Raw genomic sequence first — 19,187 nt, 5'->3', positions numbered from 1 at the left:
GGACTGGTCGGCCTGGTGTCAGGATCATGTCACTGGGTGGGACATCATGCTACATGTCCGCGGCATGGTACCCCAGTGCTAGACATCACTATAAACTATAACCCTCCCCCTCTCATGTCCGCCTCAAATTTAAACGCAGGGGCTCGTATCGTTGCTTACAATTTACCTGTCATACATGTACTATATAATAACTATATTGGACATGTATGACAGGTAAATTGTAAGCAACGATACGAGCCCCTGGGAAATTAAATGATTGGTCCCTAACTAGGCCGCAATATTTTATCGTGTAGGCATATATACCTATACTGCTTCATTGACATTATTTACGCGGAACCCTGGCGTCTTCTCGTACAGCAAGCCGATCGCGAATGGACTTTCACATACCGCAAGCAAACTCAGATTAAGTCGAAGACGGAGTTAAACTAGACTGCGTAGTCGAAGTTGGAGAAATCCATTGGTCTAAAACTAGGCAATTATATGTAACTATTGCGTACTGACTGAAAAGGAAAATACGTTGTAGCACGTGTAGAATTCATGACCGACAGCGAGGATATCAACAAGTTTACGTGCTAGCTGCATGTACATCAGTCAGGCAGTGGGTAAGAGTGACATGCGAGCTAGTCGTGCTGCATAGCATTTTACAAGTGCACGGTGCATTCTCTTGCATATGGAAAACATTGGTGGCTCATGTTCAAAGGAAAACCTTGGTAAGTAGAACTAGAAACCGATTTATTTGATCACAGTCATGTGGTGTGCTATGAACTGGGTCGGAAAAGGTCAATGACATGCGGGTTCGCAATCTAAATTTATTACGGCAACCCTAGTAAATAATGCTGCTGTTTGAATGCTTTTGCATGGATCGTTTAGTAGTTATCAGTTGTTATTCTTTAATTCGAGAGATAAAAGGTATGTTATTTTGTTAATCCCGTCGATCGATGTTAAAGCTTTGTGGTTAATCAGGTCTCAAAGTATTATCAGCTGATTATACTAGTATATTTACATTTACAGTGAGCTCTACCAGGTTGCACTTGATTTTGCATAGTATTTGTGAATATGGGGTGTGCAAATAGGTTTAGTCGTGAGACTTTTGAAGAGAAAAAAGCATCTCGTATTGATATTTGCATAATTCTTCGTAGGTATATATCTGGTCCTACATGCAAGACCTGACGCAGATATTTATGTTGTGGGCGTCTAAACAAAATCAACATGTGCTATGTCTTGCATGTATGACTATAGTATATATTAGGCGAATGAATTTTAAGCCCATAAAAATGTATTATCTTTGCACGATTGATGACGATATTTGATGATCAGAATGCTTATCTTGACACTGCATTTTTCTTCTTTCTATGAAATAATAATGTTGTGCGAGGAGTACAGCCAGTGACATGTAAATAATACAAATCTGAACAAAGCATGATTGCGGTTTTGTATTTATTATTTATGTTGTCTGGAAATATTCTTAGAATTACAGTGTTATGGGAGTATACAATAAATTGGGATTAAGAAAATTTAGATTTTACATCTAGAAATATTCATGTGCATACAGGGATGAATATGAATCCTTGCAGTATGGAAAAATACCCTTACGATTCTAACAATGTAAAGTTAATGGAGAAATTAATGAGCATATAAAGGTGTGTGATACGGGAAGATTGAAGATAAATATCTAATGCCAGATGTTCTGTGCAAGATTAAATGTGTATGTAATAAACAGAAGAAGTGATTAAACTTCCAGTATTTTGTTATCAACAACCACAGGAAGCTTGCTTCATAAACAAGTATGTAAACTACACAGAAATCTTTGATGCACCTTTTACCACATTAATAGTATTGTTGTTTATTTCGAACCTAGGCTTCTGGTCACAGTATGTGACCTGAGGCATTTGGGTCCTAATAGGTTTAGAGTTTGAACCCTTTCCTCAGAGATGTTTTGAAAGTCCTTTTGGAAGACGATGTGTGCAAGTAGCAGGCAGGTATGGTCAAGGACTGCATTTCATTAACATGTAAAAATTATCTGTATCATCTACATAGTCTCATTATGAGGCATTTTACATCACGCCATGGAGATCATTATAATGAGGGAGGAATGTTTTTAAAAAAAAACAAATACTCCCAATTTCAGCATATGGCAAATGCAACAGTTCTGTTTACACATAACTGCTTGGTAACATCAGTCAACAATTAAGTGTTAAGTCATATAGACAGCGTTCTTTTGCATACCAGGGTCCAGCACCTTGGAATGAATTGCCCACTGAACTTAGAAACAAACACACAGTGATCCCATTAAAGAGTGTTCTTAAAACTCACTTATTTCGACTGCAAGAACAAACTTAAAGACCTAATAATGTTTCCTACCTTAAATATTCTCAGCATGTTTTTTATGTTTTCTAATTGCATGGTGTTTGTTTTTTGTAATCATATCATTATATATGTTTTTTATCTTATTGGTGTTGTCTAATGTTGTAAATCGCTTCGAGTTTCTAAAGATTAGGCGCTATACAAAGTCCTCATTATTATTATTATTATTAAAATCGTTATAATCCTGTTGAGAAAAAAAATTACAAATGTTATTATCAGGAGATTTCGGTCTCCACTGTTGCACTTCATAAACCATGCTTAAAAAAGATTTCAGTTTTTAAAATACATGGCCACACTAATGCGCATTGAACCCTTGGGTGAGACGTGTGCACCTACAGATTCAGCTAAAAATGCATGGTAAATAAGTGTACAAATGTACCTGTAAAAAAAAAAGGAATTTGAATCGTGTCCTTTGCTACTGATGATTGGCCATCAAAACAGCAGTGACTGAATTGTCCTATGATTCATTGTAGCTATTTTCTTTTTGAATGTGAGTGTCAAATTTTGTTTCAGATCATGCTGCAGAGAGGAAAAAACCTGCTTGAATGCTTTTAAGTCAAGTCAGTTGGCAGACTGCACAAAACGAAATCTGCCTTCACATAATGTACAGTCAGATCTTGGTCCATGCATTTTTTAGGAGCAATCAGTAGAACAAAAAAATGTATACCCTGATCTGCCAGCATGTTAAGGGATGGATGATCAGGGTGTCTCGTGTTTGTTGTTTGCAAATGTGCATGACTTATAAGCATGTATATACTTCCAACCCTTTACTGAAATAATTGGATTGGTGTGGGATAATTTACCAAGAATTTTTTTAAAGGCATGCCTAATTCAGATTTCATTTTTTCACTGGGAGGTAGGGATATGATATTTTATTTGCTAAGCAAATTTGATCAAGTTATTGGTCTTGCGACCTGTCACTACATTTTCCAGTACACTGGAGACAGATTTTACAAAGGATAATCAGCTGATAGTAACAATCTTCTTATATTTCAAGTAGCTGAAGGTAAACGAGGGAAAAAAATAGATATATTGCTGATTTATGCAAAGTATGTTTAACTTTGTATACATTATTTATATTAATGAACTTAATTTGCATGTATTATATCACTTGTTTACCAGAGTACGTGACAGAAAGAATGTCACAGTTTGTTTGGAAGGAATCAGCTGATTTTAGTGACCTTGACATTCAGGTAGTTGTAATCTGCACCAAGCTATGAGCTTTTGGCACATCATATGTTTATAGGTGGTTATAAACAGCTGACAAACAGCTGATAAGAGTTACCTGTAGGACAGGTAGGTGAAAATTTCTCTTTTTAAAGTTGTTCCTATAAAATTTATTATTTTATAGCAAGAATTTTTAAATATTTATATGCTGTAATTTAAACACAGTATTTTATTCACTGGACTGGCATAGTTTTACTTTTAATTCATGTAGGACACTATTTCATTTATCTTTTTCTTATTTTTTTCTTTAAGAATTTGATACAGATCATTTAATCTTTGCAGTTGTAAAGGTTCTTCTCCAAATGAACTTAGTTTCTGCTTTCTTAAGATCGTTTAAATTTAATTTCGTATTCCTGCAAATGTAAAAAAAACCATAAAAAAATTACTTTTAAAACAAGTTTTTAATAAACTAACTTGTGATGAGCTGCAGTAACTTTGACATTTGTCTGCATATTGGACTATACAAAGGAATATGATTTGTGAGTAACACATATACTCGCTTACATGACTAGTAACTGCAAACAGCAAAGATCCTGATCTGCGATAGAATAATGTGCCTGCAGATCAGGATCTGTATTGTTTGTTCTACTGATTACTCCTAGGAAACTGGACAGACCCAGATCTATCAGCACATTATGCAGTGGGAGATCTGGGGCTGTGCAGTTCACAGTTGGACCCAACTTACAAGCAAGTATATATGTAGACTGTAATTGTTTTATTTTTTTGTGCAACAGTTCAGGAGTAAATCTGGAATAGACTTCTTGTCAGCTGTTGATGCAACTTGACCTGGTTTCTTAATTCCTAATGGAGACATGTTGTCATTTACTTTAGTGGTTTCCCATTTGGGGACAAATAAAAATGTATGATAGCAGTATAATTTACTAGTACAAAAGATTTAAAATATTTGTTGATAAAGTTTGGTGTTCGGTTTTTTTGTGACATAGTAAGCAAGTAGGTTATTTAGTGTCAACAAATTGGAAGAAAGGGCATTGTCCAAAGACATTTCACTGTGCATGACCCAGTGTTAGGATTCAAGCCCATGCCTTTTCAGTCACAAGCCTGGCATGCTGACCACTGAACCACCATGGCTTTTGTTTCCAGTAATGGTGTGGGATGGTGCATCAAACTACAACAAGCATGCATAGCCAGATATCATAGGTTTAATTTACCTGGGGGCCACAAGTGGCTCAGCGCTCTAAAGTGCTCACCGTTACGGATCACTGCCATCTCATCTCTGTCTGCATGGGTTTGAGTCTCAGGCACAGCCAATGTGAGTATGTGAGAAAGCTTGCAGGTAGGTTCTCATGGGTCGGTGGTTCTTTTGGGGGTTTTCCCGGGTTCTTCCTCCACCATTTATACTGGTCTCCATGTATAGCCTATCTTGTGCTGAAAAATGGCATTAAAACCTCTAATAACAACAACCAACAACTTAACTTACCTTTGGATAGGCTGAGGCTATAAAGCAACCCTACAGTTGCTTAGGGAGCAACAAAATTATTCCAAGTTACCAAGCAGTTTGTGTCTCTAAATACAGAACATGAGCATCTGTATGACATAGAACTTTTATTCTGTGTGTCAAGCTCATCCAGTCAGATGCCATATTCAAAACAGTGGTTTATTCTTTAAGAGGCCACATGTGTAAGATACCTTTTATCGGAGTAAGTAATCACAGTCAGTACTGCCAGCTCTTTAAAATGAACCCTTCAGGAAACAAAACTTTCAGATATTTGTCTTTTGTCAACACATCTTGTGGTAGCAATTTCTTCAGTTCGATGCAGTGAATGCTATAATCTAGTGTTGCACTTTCCCATTGGTCTGTCAAAGAAATGGACACCTGATGTAAATCATGTGACGGTTGTCTAACTCTACATCAAGATACAGCATACGACAGGTTTAATTAAAATATAAATCAATTGTATTTTAGTGATTTAGATTGATAGATTCATAAACTGACCACTTCCTGTTCAAGGGATTTTCTTTCAAATCAGGATAATTTTTTTATTTTATTTCAAGACAGTGTATTTTCTTTAAATAATATAACAGAAAATTTAGTTCAGTTTTCTACAAATAAGAGCAGAGCCCCAAGTGGTCTAAAGCGCTCTCCGTTACAGATCACTGCCATCTCACCTCTGTCTGCATGGGTTCAAGTCTAGGATTTGACTAATGTGGGTATGTGAGAAAGCTTGCCAGTAGCTTCTCGTGGGTCGGTGGTTTTTCCCGCGGTTTTCCTGGGTTATTCCTCCACCATTAATACTGGCTGCCATACATAGCCTATCATGTGCTGAAAAATGGCATTAAACCCTACAACAACAACAACAACAAATAACAGCAAGAATATTTCTCCACTATCTTTCTGAAGGCCAGATACTTTGTTCATAAAAAGCCCAGCCTGCCACTTCAAAGATTATATGGTGTGTCCCTTAACATTGTCAATATCATCAACAAACAAAACATGTATTCACACACTCACATTCCTACATCCTCAGAGACATTTCATTAACAGAAAGCATCAAGTTTTTAAAATCCATTGACCGGTGGAATACTGTCTTGACTAGAGGCAGTCTTTGTTGCTCTCACTAGTTAATTGGTGGGTAGAGGCTGGAATATACTGTTTAATTTTGCACGGAGTAGGAACTGCATTGTACTGTTGTTCAAACTTGAGATGATCTTGTTCATATTCTTTATCGTAATAGAAAATAATCTTTTTGCTTGTGAGGGAGTGTCAAACATGCAATGGTCTTGCAAGTTAGAATGTTTAAATATGCTATTTACTTTTGGGATTGAGTTCTGCATTTGTGCATTAGGTGATGTTACCTCAATATAGTGTTTGCTGTATGTGCAAAGAATAAAATGCTTCCCCTTGCAGCTTTGCTGCTTAAAACCAAACCAATCAACTAGGCGTTTTGAAATTTAATCTGGCTTTGCTTTGCTTTGCACACTTCACTGATGGTTGATCCTTCCATGGCTCATAAGTGTGTTTTTACATTTTTTGCCTTAAAAAATGAATGACACTTCCACACTGGTTCATCTGCCATAAAAATCCAACTTTAAAGAAACATTACATCTGATCACAAACTGCCCAATAATCTAAAGGATGGCTTTAGCGTTACCTTTAATGGCAATGAAGAATTTTTGTTTCTCTTAACCAAATTGGGTCATTCCACTCTGTGTATTTTACATTTGCAAATTAGGTTAAGAACTCATAGCAGGACATCACCCCTGCTGTTGTTAGAGAGTTAAGTAATATGTGCACCTGTTGTTTATCACTGACTGACTTAATTTTAATGACCTCTATGACACTGAATGGCTGCTGTGTACTTCATTATAAGGCAGTCTCTCTAATAGGTTGTATACTTTGTGGCTGCCATGGATAGTGTAATGGATAATTGACTAATTATAAGGCAGTCTCTCTATAAGGTGGCATACTCTATGGCTTCCATATATAGTGTAATGTATAATGTACTCCACTGTTAGACAGTCTCACTAATAAGGTGGCTGCCATGGACAGTGTTATAACATACTTCATTATAAGGCAGACTTACTATAAGGTGGTATACTCCATGGCTGCCATGGACAGTGTTATGATGTATAATGTACTTCATTGTAAGGCAGACTTTCTATAAGGTGGTATAGTCCATGGCTGCCATGGACAGTGTTATAATGTATAATGTACTTCATTGTAAGGCAGACTTGCTATAAGGTGGTATACTCCATGGCTGTCATGGACAGTATTATAAAGTATAATGTACTTCATTGTAAGGCAGACTTGCTATAAGGTGGTATACTCCATGGCTGCCATGGACAGTGTTATAATGTATAATGTACTTCATTATAAGGCAGTGTCATAATGTATGATGTACTTAATTATAAGGCAGTCTTGATATAAGGTGATACACTACATGGCTGCCATGACAGTGTTATAATGTATAATGTACTTCATTATAAGGCAGTCTCACTATAAGGTGATACACTCCATGGCTGCCATGACAGTGTTATAATGTATCATGTACTTCATTATAAGGCAGTCTTACTATAAGGTGGTATACTCCATGGCTGCCATGGACAGTGTTATAATATATAATGTACCAGTATTTGAGTTTGTAAGCATGCCAATCTTGAGACTAAAAGGTTGCAGGTTCAAATCATATCATAAGATCAACCAAGGTCAGCTACTGTGGTGTGTATTAGGGCAAGTCTTGTGTCACTTGTTTAGGCTCGAATAAACAGCAACACAAGAAAGAGTGAAAACAAAAAGCTTTGAAAAATATACAATAATTTACTTCCCTGAAAAAATTCTGTAAAATTGAAAAAAATATGAACTTACGGTTTTTATTTTATAGAATCAGATCCAAAAATAATACAAAAATAAAATTGTAGTAGTCCTAATAACAAAAACTGATTTCACGTTCAAATCCCGACAAAGACTCCAAGATGGAAGACGATGACGTATGGTGCAATCCATAGTGTTGAAGTCTACAGTTCCTTGTAGAAACAAGAATTAGCACTCCGGTTTCTGATAGCTGAATACATTTTTATAAATTAAAAAAACTGTCCTTGTTCCACAATATTACATAAACACATGTATTTTCCAGAAAAATAACAGAACTAATCCTTTTGAATCCAAGTAATTTGAAATAACTCCAATCCAAGTAATTTGAAATAACTCCAAACAGCACTTAATACAACTAACAGTTTAACAGCGCAGCTTCTACTGAGATTAATTCTAAAAAACATGGGTTATATGGTCTTTCTGAAACGTAAAGAAGGGGTCACATGATCATCTTCTGGAATGTTATGGAAGAAGCAAGTACTTGTTACAGATCACGTTTACCCATTGTGAGACCCTGACAAAAAGCAACCATTTTAAATAAAAAATAAATAAAAAATGTTTACATCTTAAAGACAAAGTCCCATAAAGACCTTGAAAACAACCAATCATTTATAAAAAAAGAACTTATTTATGAAGGTTTCTACAAATTCTGAAACAAGGTCAGGATTTAGATCAACACCTGGTGTTTATATACTAACAGTCAAGGTCAAACTATTTTCTGAAAAAAGTATCATCTTTAGTGAATAAATTTACATTACAATATCATGTAATGAAAAATAAAAAAATTAAAACTGAAAAACAATGAAATTGAAATAAATGTATATTAAATCAGATATAATTAAGTCACATATACATAACACAAGGTACTTTACTCCATTTACTCTGACATGTATTAAATAGCCCTCTGTATAAACTCACAGCTGTCATTGCATAATGGACATGTAGATCAAGGTCTGTGGTCTACTGATTATTTTTAACAATTTTATATTTTCTTCTTAAAAGTGCATTAATGGAGGAGGGTAGTCTTTCTTAAGAATGCCTTGGTGGAGGATAGATAGTCTTTGATAAATGAGTCAGCCTTTATAAATTATTATTATTATTATTATTATTATTATTATTATTATTATTCTGCAAACATATCTAATCTTTTTAAATTGGTCAGGACCCTGGGTGGCCAATTGGTGCAAACTGATGGCCTGTACTGACAAGTGCTTTCAAATCTAGTACTTTCATTTGAGACTATATCATAGGTATGCTCAGAAAAAATATATTGGTATTTTGACATGTTTATAGCACATCAGTATTTTTAATAAGCTATTTGAAGCATGTACTTCTCTTCTCAATTATAGTAAAATAGCATAAAATCATCAGTGGTTAAAAAATTAATAAATGAAAAGATAAGTGACCTTTCTGCATGATCACAAATGGTGATTCTTTTATTTCTCAGTCACTTCTTTCATTATTCTATGCCTCACTTAAGAACTTGCCCAAGTTAATCTCTATTTATATCATACTAATAGCAAAACAATATACATGAGCCATTGGACTTATTAAAATCATACCTCATCAATTTTTCGAAGCCATTGCAAATGGGAACCTTCCAGATTGTAACATATAAAAATAATATAAAAACAATAAAACAACCATAAAACCCACCTTAATTGTATATGATCATAATTATATTCTCATTAATTTTTGTAAAACCAAAATGGCAATATGGTATTTTTTTATATTTTTTGCAAACATAGATCTATTAACAGAACTTTTATATACAATAATATAAGGATTTTCTGACAAGTACAAAGTGATATGTATGAAAAAATAAGATACATTCAGATGACTATTATTTTATAGCTGGATTGTGTACAAAAAATTAAAGGGTACAAACAAATTTGACCACTGTGGCCACACATTACAAAAATAAACAATAATTGGTTACAATTGTCTTGGTTTTAATTTCAATACCTTGTCACCAGTTGCTATCAAACTTGCACAGAGAGTTTGTCTTTGAATTAAGTATCTTTTCCAGGATTCTGATCATTACATATAGCTGTTGTATGTGTTCTGATTTTAACAACTTTTTTGCCACCAAATGTGTCATGCATGTCATCCAAGGATTGAGATGTGTCACAGACAAAAACAAGATTGCTGTGACCTATTGGTGCATCTTCAGATCATCTGCTTACAAATAAATCTAGTTTGTGCTTCTACTTTTGTAGTAGTATTCTGGCTAAATCATAATATTTATTGGTTAAGACATTTCATTTTATGTTGATGACTGTTAGTCTGTTAAATGAACAGTATTTTTATGTAAATTTTCTTTTACACTTTTGTTGGGGTTTTTTCTCACAAATTCTGTTTTTTTGCTTTTACAGTATGGAATCCCCAGGCAAAGAGTTGTCAGAAGTCTCTGATCAGATATCTTGTCAGTTTGCCATTGCCATCCAAGATAATGACCAGGATGAAGTTAGACGACTGCTGGACTCTGGAATTGATTGCAACAAACCAATAGAATATGAGCAGGGTGGAGTGTCCATTTTGCCTGTCAGTCTTGCCTGTCTGAAAGGTCATGTGGATATGGTGCGTCTGCTCCTTAATTCAGGGGCAGAGGTCAACATCCCCAGCCAAGATGGCCGCATGCCAATCCACTGTATTTATGATAGAGATGAGAAACGAGAGGGACAAGCCAATGAAATTGTAGAAATTTTGAATCTAATTCTGCAGCATGGAGTGGATGTGAATGTGAGAGACAATATGGGACAGACAGCTTTGTTTCTCGCATGTGAAGCAGATGATGTCAATTCTGTCAAAGCTTTGGTTCAGGCAGGTTGTGATGTTAATCTTCAGACAGTTACAGGAGATTCACCACTAAAAGTTGCATGTCGTAATGCAAAATTTTGGTCATATTTTCATGGCCGTGACAGCAGAGCAGAACCAATAAATTTCCCACCAATAGCAATTACAAAGCTTTTGTTACAGCATAATGCAGACATAGCTGAAGCCACACTTTTGCCCACAGCTGTTCAGATGGGAGATGCTACGCTAGTCAAAGTATTACTTGATCTTGGAATGGACATCAACATGTTGGATCAGAATATGTGTACACCTCTAGGGGAGGCCTGCACTTCCAACAGTGTCAGTCCAGCATTGGTCAACATGTTGCTTGAACATGGCGCAGATGTCAATAAGGGAGGAGGCTGGAAAAAGCAGAAGCCACTGATATTTGCATATGTACATAATGCGTATGAAAAAATCAGAATTCTTTTGTCGTATGGTGCATCTTTATCTCCTGAAGAGGTGACAGAACTTGTGTCACTGAGCATGTCCAAATCAATTTTAGAAAATCCAGAGGTTGTAAGTTTGAGTAGTCGTGAGCTTTGGTCATGGAGACTTCTTCTGTCTGCAGGATTCAACCCCATTGTTCAAGGGACACAGCTTGCATATAAACTACAGCAACTGAGCATGTGCAGTAGTTATGACAAAATATCTCCTTGGATAACAACTCTCTTGTTTCCACAGCGGTCTCTGAAAGAATGCTGTCGAATTGCCATTCGGAAGAATCTAAAACCCAGTATTGATGATAACATCAAACAGTTGCCACTACCAAGACGGCTGAAGTCATTTCTGATGTTCAAGGAGTTCAGTAGTGACAATAAAGAAATGTCATTCAACTAAAATGACTGTAGCTTGTGTGTGAGTTTCTGATTTTGTCTGCAAAACAAGAGACCCAGCTTTAAAAAACCCAGCAATATCTTTCAATTTTCCTCATGCATTGGCATTATACTGTATCTTATTGATCAAAATTGGTCTTTTGTTTTCTAGATAGAACTGTGCATGTATTTTCTTGTTTGTTAATGAACTGACACTGATGAAGTGTACATGAGCCTATCAAAGATTTAACTGTTTTTAGCCTCTTTCTGTTAATTACCATCCATAATGTTTCTGAAACGATTCGATGGTTTTAGAGATAAGTGCTGAAACTTTCTTTTCTTTACAAGAAAATTTTGTTTGAAATTCCCAAAATCTTGTAAAATTTATAATATTTAAGAATCTTTGCCTCCTACTTGCAAAATTTGTCAATTTTGTTAAAGTAAATAAACAAGTATTCCTTGTCTCTTTAAGATATGTTATAAATTCTCAGCAAAAAAACCTGCAATCATGTTCAGTTGCACATGTTGCAGTGTACCCTGCTGAAATGCACTGCATGCTGTGTTTGCTTGGAGTTCTTCACTTTCAATAAGCCCAGTGGGAAGCTGGTTCATAATTAAACAAATCTTTGTTAAAAACACAAGTAAAAAATGTTATAAAAGTTGGGGATGGGCTCTTATTCTGTCATGTGTGTTTGTGTTATGGTCCTGCATCAAACTTGGAATGTGGGTTGATGTCAGACTGGTTTGATATTGAGTGAGACCCATGTGTACTAATGAGATGAACTTGCCAAGTTTTTTACCATTATTGTGATCCATTTTTGATCAGACTTGTACTATATGCATTTTTTATTCAGATTTCAGATGTGTTCAGTAATTAGTAAGAGCTTTGGATACTGAGGAGGTGATTTTGCATGTGAATGGCTGACCTTGATACCACTTAGGAGCATGTACTTCTGATTTTAGTCAAACAAGGGATATATACTTATATCATAAGATCTTGGATGAGTGTGATAATGAATGAGATCAGGTGTGTGATGTGCGACATGATGTGATTTGGATTTTTAACGTAACTTTAACAATTTTTCAGTCATATCGCTACGATGTCTGCAATGTGGCAGTTTATAGTGAGGTCTAGCACTGGGGAATCATGCCGCAGATATGTACCATCACGTCCCACCCAGTCACATTATCCAGACACCAGGCCGACCAGTCCTAACACTAACCTCTTAATTCTGAGCGCCTAGTGAGGCAGCTGTTAGTACCATTTTTGTAAGTCTTTGGTATGACTCAATCAGGGATCAAACCCTCAACCTCCCGCATCCAAGGCAGATGCTCTAACCACTAGGCCACTGGGGCGGTATGAGGTTATCATATATTTGATTGGCTGAGTGTATTCTTGAAGCCATATCTGTGATATGATTTTGATAAAACCTGAAATAAATGGCTTGTATCATCAAGATCTTGAAGGGTTCGACAAAGAGCAAGATTGGCACATATTGATGAGGTAATCTTGCATCAGAATGGCTGTCCATGAGGCCATATTTTTTATTCAGGTTTGAATAAAATTGGATATGTTTGTGTGTGATTTGAATTTTTAACATAGCTTTAACAATTTTTCAGTCATATTGCTTTATGTCTACAATGTGGCGGTTTATAGTGATGTCTTGCACCGGGGCATCATGCCACAGTCATGTAGTATCATGTCACACCCAGTCATTTAGATTTTTTATGTAGCTTTCACAATATTTCAGTCACATCTATACAATGTCTGCAGTATGGCAGTTTATACTGATGTCTAGCACTGGGGCATCATGCTGCAGACATGTATCATGATGTCACACCCAGTCACATTATCCTGACAACAGGCCAACCAGTCCTAACACAAATCTCTTAATGCTGAGCACCAAGTGAGGCAGCAGCTAGTACCATTTTTACAAGTCTTTGATATGACTTGATTGGGGGGGGGTCGAACCTGCAACCTCACACATCTGAGGCTGACACTCTAACCACTTAGGTCACTGGAACTGTTCTAATTATACAGCATAAACGTGCTTAGTGAAATGATGAAGTGTTAGTTATGCAGGCAGGTGAGCTATATTAGGCCCACTTGGGAATCTTGTATTCAGGTGAGATCTAATGTAGAAATATGGTATATGAAATAGCATCTTGTAAAGCTAATAAAAAATGGTACTGTAATAATGCATTCACCTTGATTAATAGTCACTTTTTATCTAAAGAGAATATGGAAAATGTCTTTCATGTTGATCAACACTTCAACTAAAAAACTTAAACACTGTCAAAGTTTATGTTATTTAAAAAGACTGACACAAAAATTAATTCCTGTGTACGTTGTTGTGTCAGATAATTTGTAAAATAGTAGAAGTGTATATTGGAATATTATATTGTAGTACATGTATGTTGAATTAGGTGTTTATATAAATTTTATAAGGTGATATTTATAATATGTTGTATATGGTGATATTTATAATATGGTATTATACATATGTGCCTCAGAGATTACCTACATTCAGCATTTGAAATAATCACACAGTTGTATTTATAATCACAGTTATGTTTGATCACAGTTATATGTGTGGTTACAGTAATAGGTGTGATCACAGCTATACATGTGATCACAGTTACACGTGTACAGAGTTATATGTGTGATCACAGTTACACATGGTCACAGTTATGTGTGATCACAGCTATACATGTGATCACAGTTACACGTGGTCACAGTTATATGTGTGATCACAGTTATGTGTTCAGATCCAAATCTTCAGGAATCTTTCAAGTCTATACTAAGCTTGAAGCTTATAGCCTTTTTTTCTTGGATCTACATTTGAACTATGTTGTCATAGGATTTATTTGCTAACCAGTCTGGAAGGTCATTTTTCCATTGTACATACTCATTTCACAGTTGTTATTTCAAAAACTGCTTTACCAGTTTGTACATGATTTGATACAGTTACTAAAAGTGAAGAAAAGAAAAAAACTTTAAAAAAAATCTTCTAAAAAATCACAAGATAGAGAGATAGACCAAATTTGATAGAAACCATCCTAACATGAAGAGTTTTAAAATTGTTCAAATGATGCTTCCAGATATTATCGCCAAATATTTTTTTTAAAAACTTCTTTTCAAAAGAATTTTACCAAATGTGACAGAAAGCATCCTGACATAACGATCTTTCAGAATTGTTCAGATTATATCAATCCACCTTCAAATATGACCTCATTGGGTTCGAACCCCAGCTAAATCATACCAAAGACTTATACAGTTGTTATAACAGCAGCCTTGCTAGGCACTCACCATTAAGAGGTTAGTGTTAGGACTGGTAGGCCTGGTGTCGGGATAATGTGACTATCATGCTAGATGTCTGCGGCATGATGCCCCAGTGCTAGACATCACTATAAACTACTGCAGATCAGGTCTATGTTCATTCTGCTGATTAGTTTTAACAAAAGGCATAAACCCGATGAGTCAATGCATTACCATATATTCTCACTTGTAAGTTGAATCAAACTGCCAACAACTGAAAATCCTGATCTGCACATCATAATGCACCTGTAGATTAGGGTCTGTGCAGTTTGCAGTTGTACTCAGCTTATAAGTGATTACATGCACTATACATTGGTAGAGCTGGGTCTGTGCAGTTTGCAGTTGTACTCCGCTTATAAGTGATTATATGCGCTATGCAACGGTAGATCTGGGTCTGTGCAGTTTGCAGTTGGTTCCAACATTTAGGTGAATATGTACTATAGATAATTAATATAGTCATTGGTACAATAGTGTACAGTTTCAGTATTACGGTTCCTGTTTTAAAATGTTGTTGTAGGGTTTAACTTCTTTTTCAGCACAAGATATGCTTTACACAGCAGCCAGTATAAATGGTGGATGAAGATCCGGGGAAACCCCCAGAAAGAACCACCAACCCACAAGAAGCTACTGGCAAGCTTTCACACACACCTACATTGGCCGTGCCTGAGACTCGAACTCACTCACTCAGAGATGAGATGGCAGTGATCCGTAATGTTGAGCGCTTTCAGCCACTCAGGGCCCCATTTTAAAATGTAATAATGTAGATTATAAACTTTAGTAGAGTATGTATTATTTCATCATTGATCACTGCTTTAAGCATTGCATCATTCATCTTCCAACTTTTGCATTAGCTTTACAAGTCCTGGACTTCTGAACATAGTCCTTAAATAACTGTGAAGTATTGTTATTGTAGTTGCTATTTTTTTCGAGGGGCATCTTTGTGTCACATATTTTTGCTGATGTATTTTACTGACTGTATGGCAGATAAAGGCTTTAAAAAGTGCAAAAATCAAAGTATATACTTTGTGTAGATCACTCCAGGAAGTCGTAATTTTTTTATATTGATTCAGATTTATATGTACTCATTTGTAAGTCAAATCCAGCTGCAAACAGTGTAGTCTCTGATCTGCTCTTCATAATGTGTCAACAAATCAGGGTCTTTTTTGTTTGTTATAGTGATTGCTTCTAAGATACTGAATAGACCTAGATCTGCCAGCACATTATGTGATGGCAGACCGTGATCTGTGAAAATTGCACTTGAATTCTACTTGTGAGTAATTAATGTAATTAGTGTAATTAATTATTAGACTAATTGCTGACTCAATCCTAACTATGTCATTATCTCATGGCCAGTATATTATTTGCATGTCCATGTTAATAATGCTTAATAATGAATGGCGGGTACTGTTAACTGGTGACTGAGTAAGGACTATCATGTAGACAAAAGAATGTCTTCGTTGTGAACTCTTGCTTTTTATATTCAAGTAATATATATTGTTGTATGAATAAATGTTACCTGGTGTAGTTGATTGCTTTGTACAGGTGCTCACTGTGTACAAGTGTTTATTTTTTTTACATATTATTGTGAATGTTCACCTTAAAAATAGGTTGAATATAGTACTTAAGTAGAGGTTGATGATGTGACAGGCAAAAACTTTTAAGTTTTGAATGTTCTTAGTTTCAAATATGATATAATATCTGCACATGCCTTAATTAGTTTGAATATCATGGTTTGCATTATGGGATAGAAGTGCCTGCTAAAAAGCTTGCCCAAAATTTTCTTCAAACCTACTATGTTTTATGCACCTTCAAAGCGAAGACCTAACAACATAGGTGAAGGGACCTAACTCGTCTATTATGGACATGCATTTAAAGAGGAACATTTTTACATTCTCAGTGTGCACTTATTTGATGCACTTCAACCTCACAAATATACCCCATTTATATTTTTTTTATTATGTACAAGACATATATTATGTTTATTATAGACATTATTGAGAACAGTAACTGCCTTCTGAAAAAGGAACAACAAATTTTGTTAATGCTTTTGAAATACCATATACTGTACTGGCAAATCCAATTATCAGATCTTTGGGCATTATTTCAGCACAGTTTAAAATGGCAAATTCAAGGCTTTCAAGTAAAATACACTGGGGCATTATACATATATTGTAGTTAATGAAAATCTGAATTATATTCATGAAGCATGATGTCATCAGTTTGATTAAAATAATGCCTCATACATTTATGTTTAAAGGACCTCTTGCACTTATATAGGCAGTCATGTTTGATTAATCTTTCTGTCAGCCGATAAGAAGTCAAAATTTCCAATTACAGTTAGTGGATTTGCTTGATTATGTAGTGTATGAAATGAGAGATCTGAAATAGTCTATTAAATGGGGATCTTTATTGGTTTAAAAATCTCTGAATAATAATATACATTTTTATGGGACATGACCTTCCTGGAAGTGCTTTAATTCTTTAAGTCATACATGTATCAATGTAGTGTTGTTAATAAGATTGTTGATGTTGTACTCATTCAGAATTCCCCCGCCCACTTCCCTGCCATTTTTGTTTGCCATGTTATTGTCATCAGACCTTACAGGTCAAGCTTAAATCAGTAATTGGTATTCTGAAAACTAAATAATCCCTATAACTGTGTAAGCAGATGTATGGCTATGATACGAGTTGCTTATATTTGTCAAGTTTACAACTTACAGTTCAGTGTTGCCTTCAACCATAATATGGAAATCATCCAAAAGATAGACTCTTCAGGAGAGAAAAGTCCTTTTGTTAAAAGCACAATAAATTGTAGAAAAAGCTGTTAAATGTGCATGATATATATGGAAATGTGTACTTGCTCATGACCAGTTATATGGTCTGGTCATTGTAAGATATAATACACAGATATAATTCATAAAGATTGGAATGATATGCTTTGCTTGTAGGGTAATTTCATGTGTGTACAAGTTGCATCGAACTACATGCTGCATTTACTTGGATCTGCCATCCCAAAATGCACTGACAGATCTAGATCTCTGTAGTTTGTTTGGAGTAATCAATAGAAGAAACAACATGAACATTAAAATGTATTACGCGATGGTAGGTCAGCTTTTTGATATTTGCAGCTAACCTAACCTATCAATGAGTATATATGTGATTATTTTTAATGAACCTTTAATTTTTCATGCATCTTCAGTTAATGCATATAAAAAATATCATTTATACATTTATTTTTCCTACAGATAACTTGGTATTGTTTAAATGTGCAGATATTTGTACTTCCAATATAGCTGAAAATTGTAATTATTTATTTTACATTATTTAGACATGCAAATAAGGTAAATAAAAGTGTACTGAAAATTACATACTTTTTAAAAGTTTTACTATACATAAAATATAAATAAAACTTTGGTGATTATATATTCATGTTTTGTTGTTGCATTGATATAAGCTTTATTTAATTAGAGATGAAATTGCGGAAAAATCAGACATTTGTACAAGATGACATTGTAAGGAATCATTATAAGATAAATGAATGCACATGTACATGTACATTGCACAGTAATGTTTGACAGTATTCAAATTGCCTGTAAAGCAGACCCTTTGCAACCTGACAACCTTTTATAAAATGCTGAAGCCTGTGCTGTCAATGTCTATATTCAACTTGTACTGCTATATTAAAGATCACATATGCAGGTTTCTGTTTATTTCTTTATCATCTTAAAATCCCAAAATTCACCATTCTTATAAAATACGGTTGCATAGTTTATGAACTAATGCATTGTTTATGAACTAATGCATTTAAATGTTATCATCACAAAAGTTGGAGCATGCATTACCTGACCTGTTGGGTCCCTTGGTGACCAAGTGGTCTAAGGCACACAACTCTACAGATTACCAACATGTCACATATGTCCAGATTAGTATAAGCCCCAGATTCTGCAGATGTGGATATGTGAGAAAGCTTACCGTTAGCGTCCAATTAGTAGATGGTTCTTCCTCTACCAGATTTACATGTACAGAGCCTATCATGGTGTTAAGTCCACAACAACTACAATAACCTCCCCTGATAAATATGTAGAAGTGATGCATCATGGGAGCACATAATTCTCTGGTAGAGATTATTTTATGAGGGACTGATCATAGGCTTATTGAATAATAATGATCTCACGAAACTATGAGATACTGAAACAACTTCCAGTCACTGTAGTTATCATATTATTAGTGATGAAATTTGTTAGGTTTGTTAAGGATGTACATCAACATATATTTCTGACTTCATATCACATAAGCC

The 19,187-nt window shown here is 35.2% G+C and overlaps 1 protein-coding gene across 4 annotated transcripts; it reads left to right on the top strand.

The window, feature by feature from the left end:
- Nucleotides 1-316: 316 nt before the first annotated feature.
- LOC149798222 (ankyrin repeat and SOCS box protein 6-like) lies at nt 317-18,588 on the top strand. 4 transcript variants are annotated; one of them, XM_089963333.1, is made up of 2 exons: nt 317-710; nt 10,297-18,588. In XM_089963333.1, the coding sequence occupies exons 1-2, from the start codon at nt 691-693 to the stop codon at nt 11,594-11,596; spliced, it is 1,320 nt and encodes a 439-aa protein (XP_089819459.1). In that variant the 5' UTR covers nt 317-690; the 3' UTR covers nt 11,597-18,588. The 4 variants fall into 4 exon arrangements, with proteins under 4 accessions (XP_089819459.1, XP_089819458.1, XP_089819460.1 ...); XM_089963332.1 differs by lacking the exon at nt 317-710 and adding an exon at nt 771-909; XM_089963334.1 differs by lacking the exon at nt 317-710 and adding an exon at nt 3,546-3,660.
- Nucleotides 18,589-19,187: the final 599 nt, after the last annotated feature.

This window comes from Sinohyriopsis cumingii, chromosome 6 (genome assembly GCF_028554795.1).
Source record: "Sinohyriopsis cumingii isolate HCF-2022 chromosome 6, ASM2855479v2, whole genome shotgun sequence".
Lineage (NCBI taxonomy): Eukaryota > Metazoa > Mollusca > Bivalvia > Unionida > Unionidae > Sinohyriopsis > Sinohyriopsis cumingii.
The sequence above is the reverse complement of the archived record's forward strand: the minus strand, read 5'-3'. Positions and strand labels throughout refer to the sequence as shown.

Bases quoted from the DNA above. Each gene is read 5' to 3' on its own strand.
- LOC149798222 (XM_089963332.1), top strand. From the start codon at position 848: ATGCTTTTGCATGGATCGTTTAGTAGTTATCAGTTGTTATTCTTTAAT. The intron at 910-10,296 runs GTATGTTATTTT...TTGCTTTTACAG, and splicing joins TTTAATTCGAGAGATAAAAG to TATGGAATCCCCAGGCAAAG.